The 7,745-nt window shown below is 52.3% G+C and overlaps 1 protein-coding gene across 1 annotated transcript; it reads left to right on the top strand.

The window, feature by feature from the left end:
• The first annotated feature begins 284 nt into the window (after positions 1 to 284).
• On the top strand, positions 285 to 7,714 carry ODAD4 (outer dynein arm docking complex subunit 4). The gene is made up of 12 exons (XM_048926797.1): positions 285 to 413; positions 542 to 673; positions 989 to 1,142; positions 2,941 to 3,002; positions 3,737 to 3,893; positions 4,726 to 4,950; positions 5,224 to 5,431; positions 6,105 to 6,191; positions 6,373 to 6,569; positions 6,712 to 6,812; positions 7,100 to 7,178; positions 7,424 to 7,714. Exons 1-12 carry the CDS (start codon positions 306 to 308, stop codon positions 7,708 to 7,710), a joined length of 1,797 nt encoding a protein of 598 aa, XP_048782754.1. The 5' UTR covers positions 285 to 305; the 3' UTR covers positions 7,711 to 7,714.
• Positions 7,715 to 7,745: the final 31 nt, after the last annotated feature.

Below are 7,745 nucleotides of genomic sequence, written 5' to 3'. Positions count from 1 at the left end.
GAACAGGTTGGGTCAGTGAGGACAAAGCGGAACAAGGAACAACGAGCGGCGGGGATCGGCTGCACGAGTCGTACGAGCAACGCGCTTCCTGCCTTTCGAAGCGGGGCACGACGCTCCCCAGCTCTCTCCTGCCGCCCGCGCACGCTCATATCGCCCAGGGCCGGCGGTTTTTTCCTGCCGGGACCTCGCCGAGCTGCGCGGCGCGGCACGCCTCGGTGACGTCACGACGTGGGCGGGGACTTCGCGCGGCGCCGGAAGTGACGCCGTTGCCTAGCAGCCGTTGCTAAGCGACGACTCAGGCCGCCATGGCGGAGGGCCCCGCGCCGACCGGCACCTTCCCGGGCTTCATGAGCCAGGGCGCGCTGCTGTACCGGCGGGGCGAGTACGGCAAGGCCTTGGCCTGCTTCAACAACGTGAGGGCCCGGGTGGGGGTCGCGGCCTGGGGGGAGGCGAAACCGGGGGTTCGGCCTCATCCGCCACCGCGATCCGCGGCCGCTCTGCGTTCCCGGCCCTGCGCTGCACGCCGCGCTCTTCCTTGCAGGCGCTGCAGCTCAGAGCCGCGGACAAGCACGGCCTCGTGGCCCGCTCGCGGTGTTACCTGAAGCTCGGAGATGTGCAGAATTCCCTGAAGGACGCCGAAGCTTCTCTCCAGAATGACAAAACGTTCTCCGAGGTAAATGGCGCAGAGCTGCAGGGCGGCGGTGCCCAGGACAGCTCTGCTGCCTGTGGGGGCGGCGGTCCTTGCAGAGCCCTCAAGGGAGGGATGTGCTGTGATATCGGCTGACGCCAAATTGCAGCGTGCTGAGCTCCTCTGCGGTGCGTCCAGAGAGCTGGAAGTGCTCAGCCGATGAGGAAGGACCCAGGATTGGATTTTATTGTATGCAAACTTGGCCGTATGAATAGGGCTTTCACTTCTGCCCAGGAGAGGATTGTTTGGAGGTTCTGAAGCATAGTTTGTTGGCTTTCTCCCCTTCAAATGTCTTTTCAGGGCCTTTACCAAAAAGCTGAGACGTTATATACCATGGGTGACTTTGAATTTGCTCTGGTGTTTTATCACCGGGGCGGTGAACTGCGCCCGGAGCTGCAGAAGTTCAGGCTGGGCATCCAGAAATCCCACGAGGCGATCATCAACTGTATTGGAAGTAAGAAGTTCCCCTTCATGGTGCCTGCAGGCACAGCTGAGGCTGTTCATGGTGTTCTGTCATCAGCTGCTGATAGCTGATGGGTGTTAATATTCCAAAGGACCAAGTAACAGCAGAGTTCCTTTTGCTTCTGGATTCATGAGCTCTATAGCCATTCTTATTTGAAACCAAGAAGCGCAGAAAAGACCACATCCCCACCGTCTAATAGCTGTCTAATAGCTAATGATTATGGGAGTGAATTATGACCCTGGCACTTACATTTCTAAAGTCACCATAAAAATGTTCTAAATAATATAGAACAGCAGTACACCTACTTATGGCCCTACTGATTACAGAATCTGTTTTGAGATCTTTATCCTGGTGTTAAAAAGTTTGTAGTGAAATCTGCCCACCTGAGACTGGCCTTCCTGAGATTCTGATTTTCCTCCAGTTTACATTGCATCAGAGCAGTGAAACTGTTGCAATGGAGCGCTGCTTTCATAAGTTCTGGCGTAAATCAGAGAACTGCAAGGGACAGGAAAGGCCAAGGACCTGATGACGTTCAAAACCAGTGGAAAACTTTTCCCTGACTTTTTCTCCTAGCAGTGCTCTCACATGCAGGCAAGCTTAGTCAACACCTGCACCCGCTCCAGGCTCACACACATGCTCAACTGGGGCTGGCTCTGTGGCTGAGTGGCTTATCACGTGCAAAGAGAACCTGTGCACAGCTTGCAAGGCTGCTGCAAAACCTGCTGGGACAGTCAGAAACTGCTCAGGTGGATCCTCCAGCAGCCTGTCCTGTCACAGAGCCAGGGCACACCCTGCCTGCCTGCCCCACACACCTCGATCCCACAGATAACACAGCTACCTCGCCTTGAGATCGCTTTTGGAATTGCAGCCCACCTCCAGTACTGCAGATTGGCTTCACGTCCCAGCTGTGTGAAGGCCTGCAGCTCCTCCATGTGTGACACTCATTTAAAATGGCAGACAGAGCAGTTTTCCAGACCTGCTTTGTTTTTCTCTTACTGCTGCTTTCTTAGTTGGTGCAAACACCAGGACAGCACAGCCCTCAGTGGAAACTCATCTGCTTGACGTGCTGAGCTGAATGCTTTGAATGCCTTCAAGCACCTGGGCTGTATGCAAACGAACAGAATAAAAACCATGAGGTGTTTAAACATTTGGCAGCTCCTCGATGCAGGGGAAATGAAGCAAGGAAATAGATGAGCATTAGTTCTGGCTGCTTGCTGTGTGCAGATATGTTAACAGGGCACATCCCAGCTTTACTGAGCCCGTGTGGCAGACCGGTGCTGTCAGCTCGCTGCTCTCGGCCCGCTCACCTCACCGGAGGAAATTCTTCCACGAGGGCACTTGAAGCTGCTTCCTCCCTTCTGACCAGGCCCAAACAAAGAGCTGTTTTTCACCCTTGCTTTCACTGCGAGAGCTGTGCTCTGAATAGCAGAAGTGAAAATAAAATGGGGGTTTGTGTCAGGGCACAAAGACCTTAAAGTAGTTCTCTGGGTTGCTGCAGATGACCGCGCTTATGAGCTTTCCTTCCATTTTAAGACTCTGCATGTGGGATAGAGCACATCTCTGTAGGAAACCTGCCTGTGGTGGTGCCATGCAAACATAACAATCACAATTCAGGAGCTGCATCTGTGAGCTGTAATTCCTGCTTAAAGAACTTACCCATATCCACATACTTCATACAAAAGAACTACTAGAAGTCCCGATTTGTAACAGGACATTTTCAGCTTAGCACATTTTCAGCCGTTTTAAATTCTCAAGCTTTTCTAATGCCGTGTTTTCTCTGCACTTGCAGGTCCATCCTCAGTGAAACTGAAGAACAAAGAGGATCTCTGCTTTATAAGCCAGCAGGCAGAGGTACAGTGTGAAGAGCTCTTAGAAGCCAATTGGAGTTGTTTTAACACTGTTACATTCAGAAACATAGCAGCGCAGGGAGGATCAGTGGTTTCTGCAGCAGTGTGCTGGGGTCGTGGCTGCTCCAGGGCAGCACATCCTGAGCACAGGACCCAAACAAACCCAGTAGGAGGATTCCAGTGTACCTGCCTTTAGTGCAGCTGTGGCTGAAGCCACACAAAGTAGAAAGGAGAAGGCAGAAGGGCAGGGAAGAGCAACGGATGGGAGACAAAGCCCCCCTGAAAGTCCTCTCCCAGCCTGACCGGTTCCTGCTGCTGCTGCTGCTGACCCCCATTGAAGGCTAATGAGTAACAGCTCTGCGGTCAGGGCCAGGCAGCCTTACCTGCAGTGTTTGCTTTGCTGTTTGAGGTTCACATTTCTGATAATGGACACTTTCTCAGCTGCTTTATTTCGGGGTGCTCCACTGCTCTGTTGCTCTGAGATGCTGCACCACGTTTCCCCCTGAAGGCAGGGCAGTGAATGCTCATTGCTTTCTTTCAGCTGGAATTATGGGTAGCTTGCAGTGAAAATAATTTGCACGCAGAAGCCTAAAAGCTCTTTGTGAGACAGGGACTTGCTTTTACTTAAGGGAACTTGGCCTACACAGAGGGTGAGCAGTTCTGGAAGCCAGGCCTCACTGATAATCCCAGGTTCCCCAGCAATCCCGCCTCACTTACTCTATTTTTTTCTTGCTGTAGAGCAAAAAAGCAAATCAGAAACTCCAAATCAAACTGACCAAGGACCAAAAGTGCACAAAGAAACAGGAACCTGCAAGGAATCAGAAAACAGAGCGGCAGCTTCTTGGAGAGCTCTATGCTGACAAGGCCTACCTAGAAAAGCTGCTGAAGGATGAAGGTTTTCTCCATTGTTTTCAGTTAAATGTTCCTTCAAAGCAGGATCTTCTTTCCTTCTTTCATATTCTTATTACTGCTCGTGTTTGTCTCACAGCTCATGTAGGGCTGGCAGTGTCAGAGAGGCAGATGTCTGCAGAGTTCAGGTGTCTTTGGAGTCAAATCCAATATTCAGAGCTGCCTCTGAATGTTTCCTCCTTTCAATCACAGCCATCTGTGTTGAGGAAGTCAGCATTATAAATCACTCCATTCCTGACATGATGTTGATTCCACTAACATCTGCATTAAGAGCAAAGCATTGCTGGTGGCACTTCCTCACCTGTGGCTTTGTTAAACACACTGTTAGGAACAAGATACAGGATTCACAAAGGACCTCATTTTAGAAATAGGCAGAAAGGTGATTTCCATTTAATCTTTTTTTTTTCCTCCTTCTAGGAAACCGTTTACTTGGTAACAGAGCAGTAATTAAGAATTTAGTCTAATCATAAGTTTTATGCTATTGCCAGCATTAGTATAATAATACATGAGCCATCTAGTCTCCAGGCATGTAATGCTCCTCTCCATCTCCCCAGTGTTTTCAGTGCCATCTGAGTGCAGGTGTCCCATCCATGTGCTCTGCCCAGGACAGGCACACACCACAGCCAGCCCCAAACACAGCAGTTTTTGCTCCCAAGGAGAATTTCTGGAACTCCCCTCCCAGTCAAACCCGCTCTGAGGAGCACTGGAGCCTGAATTTCCAGCTCTCTCTGTCACAGCAGGACGTTCACGAGCCCAGTGACCTGAGGCTTCACCCGCTGTGTACACTGCGCTCTCCTCTTCTGCCCCCCTATTTTCAGATTTGATGAGGAGCGTCACAAAGCAGGGCGTCAAAGTGGAGGACGTGGTGCTGGGCGGCATCGCCTACCTGGACGCGCGCGCCGAGTTCTGGCAGCAGCAGAAGCCCATCTACGCCCGTGTGAGGGAGCGCAGGCTCAGGCAGCAGAGGTGGATCCGGGAGAAGAAACCCAAACCAGCCGAGGTGGCCAGATTCATTGTGCAGAGCATGGAGGACATCGACATGTGTGCGTGTCCTGGCTGGAAACAGTAAGAAAGTGATGAGTGGCGCTTGTGGCCACTTGCTGTAGCAAATACAGACCAGAGCTGTGGTGCGACACAAGCGTTGTCACACAGCAGCAGGGAGTTCCTGCAGGCTGAATGAAGGGTTGCAGGATGTGCCTGCAGAGCGAGGAGCTGAAGCCCTTCCCAGGCTGCCTGTGAGGCTGACAAAACTGCTGGCCTTCGCTCCCCGTGTCGCTGTGTCTGCACAGCTGCACTCTGCTCCTCTCTGTCCTCAGTGCTCACTGGAGACTGCCCCAAAGAGAGCTGCAGGAAAGCTGAGCGTGTGCTGAAAACGATACAAGGATGGTCAGAGGATGAAGTTCCCAACAAGAAGGAGCTGATTGGGAACCTCCACAGCTGCATTGGGAATGCTCAGTTTGAGATGGGGCGGATGGAGGCAGCCCTGAAAAGCCACAAAATGGATCTGGAGTTTGCCAGGCAGAAGTAAGTGCTGAGAAATTCTGATGGGGGAGGAAAGTTGCTCTGTTTTTAGCGTCAGGTAGCGTTGTAATTCTCATCTGAAGATGTAGCAGGGCAGTGCATTCGGGCTCTGCCCACACACAGGGGTCTTCACCATTTCAAAAACAAATGACTTAAGCAGATTTTTAAAGGCTCCAGCACACGTGGCGTGCCAAAATGCGTGTTGAAGCAAAGCAAAACAGCACAAATCCCAGGCTCAGCACTGCAGCCCCATTGTGCGCTTCCTCCTCGGGAAGGTCAGACCCGGGGCAGCAGCGGGCAGCAATGAGACGCGTGGTGCTGCTTTTTCAAGCCCGCGGAAGGCTGCTCTTGTAGGACCGGAGCGCAGCCGTTGCCGAGCAGCATTCGCCCTCTGGTGGCTGTTAAGGAGCGGCAGAGCAAACAGCGCCGCGCTGCTGCTCTGCTCTCATCAGCTTTTTCATTTGTACGACACAGATGGTCACGGCAAACCGGTTCCAAAGCTGGGAGTGAGGACATTTACTTTGGTTTGATGACTCCCAGCCTGGCACTGGTCCTTCACCTCTACTTCCCAACCCTTTATGTTATGCTGGGCACTGCAGAATACAGACGGGTTGAAGATCAGGCTGCCAGCAATAAAGGCTGCTTCAACCCCTGCAACCTCTCCCTTTCTGCACAGCAATCTCCCTGACGCCGTGTCCAGAGCCCTCGACAACATTGGCAGAGTTTATGCCAGGACTGGCAAATTCCAGCAAGCCATCGACACGTACGTTAATCAGAGGAAGGCGTAAGGTGGGGTTTCAGTTAAATACTGTGCTTTCAGTTTGTTCTGCTAGCAAGATAGCTGTGAATGTCCTCATACCAACAACTGGAGCCCTTTGTTTATAGATTCTGTGACTGGAATGATAGCTGCACTAAAATCTGTCTTTCTTACTCTCTGCTTGAAGCTGGGAGGAGAAAATCCCATTGGCAAAATCCAGCCTGGAGAAGACGTGGCTGTTCCACGAGGTTGGCCGCTGCTACCTTGAGCTCGGGAAGGCAGAAGAAGCTCAGAACTACGGAGAGAAATCCCTGCAGTCAGCGCTGGAGGCGGGGGATGCGGAGTGGCAGCTCCACGCCAGTGTGCTGCTGGCGCAGGCTCAAGGTATGGATGTCAGGGTGTGGAAGCTGCCGGCCTGTTGGGCACCTGAGTGAAAATGGCTCGGGTCTCTGGCAGGAGCCCTGCTTGTTCTCTGCTGTTCTCTTTATCTTGGGTTCCAATCGATGTTTTCATTTGTTTGATACAGAAAAATTGAAGGATTACCGGTCTGCAATTGCAAACTTTGAAAAAGCCCTTGAGAAGGCGAAGCTGGTGCACAGCGCCGCTGCCCAGCAGGCCATCATTGCTGTAAGTGGGGCAGAGCTGTAAGGAGGCTGTCCTGCAAATGGGTGCAGATGAGCACAGACCTGTTGGGTGTTCAGAGCCGAAGCAGCTCCTGTTCTGCCAGAGGGAAACAGCAGTGAGTGAGAGACGAAACCTTCAGGGGAGGAGGCATCTGGTGCAGGTGCTGATAGCTGGAATCGGTGCAGAGTGTGAAGGCAGGGAGGGAGCAAGCAGGGACAGCAGAGCTCAAGGGAAAACGGGAGCAATTTGCACGCTGTGTGCAGGGCCTGAGAAGCCACATCACTTTTCAGGCTTTGGATGACGTGAGCAGAAGCTTCATCGAAGATCTGAAAGAAAGAGAAAGAGAAACGGAGGCTCACGCTCTGCAAGGTAATTGTGTCAAATTCTGCACCGTGTAACGTGAGAATTCCCCGCTTTCCTTTCCGGGGAAGGGAACGGAGCCGTGCGGGAGGTGGCAGCAGCGCCCCGCGCTGACAGGGCTCCGAACACAGCGCAACTGTGAGACAGAAGGCAGCGCTGATGGGGGGAAAAGGGGAAAAGCCTTTCTCCTCGTGCCCCACTGGTTGCTCAGTGCTCGAACTCACTCCTAGATTTCACTCCTCTCCCCCCCCCAGATCACGATTTCAGCGGTGAAAATGCAGAAGACGACAAGTCTGAGGGACGGGAAAGTGAGCAAAGCTCGGAGAACCAAAGGGGTGAAAAAGAAGATGCCGAGAGCAAAAAGGAAGAAGGAAGTGAGAGAGAAGAGCTCGATGAACAAGATGAAAAAGAGAAGGAGAGTGAAGAAGAGAGGAGCAAAAGAGAGGGGGAGGAGAGCGAAAGAAAGGAAGAGGGGAGCGAAAAAGAGGAAGAAGAAATAGGAGACGACGAAAAAAAGCAGTTCGATTTCCTGAGCGGTTAGAATAAAGCCGGGCAGCGGCTCTGCTCTCACACACG

This window comes from Lagopus muta, chromosome 25 (assembly GCF_023343835.1).
Source record: "Lagopus muta isolate bLagMut1 chromosome 25, bLagMut1 primary, whole genome shotgun sequence".
NCBI lineage: Eukaryota > Metazoa > Chordata > Aves > Galliformes > Phasianidae > Lagopus > Lagopus muta.
Note: the sequence above shows the minus strand (reverse complement) of the source record. Positions and strands in the feature narration are given on the sequence as shown.

Coding starts and splice junctions, on each gene's coding strand:
- ODAD4 (XM_048926797.1), top strand. CDS start 306: ATGGCGGAGGGCCCCGCGCCGACCGGCACCTTCCCGGGCTTCATGAGC. Junction 414..541: donor CCTTGGCCTGCTTCAACAAC/GTGAGGGCCCGG, acceptor TCTTCCTTGCAG/GCGCTGCAGCTCAGAGCCGC. Junction 5,432..6,104: donor CTGGAGTTTGCCAGGCAGAA/GTAAGTGCTGAG, acceptor CTTTCTGCACAG/CAATCTCCCTGACGCCGTGT.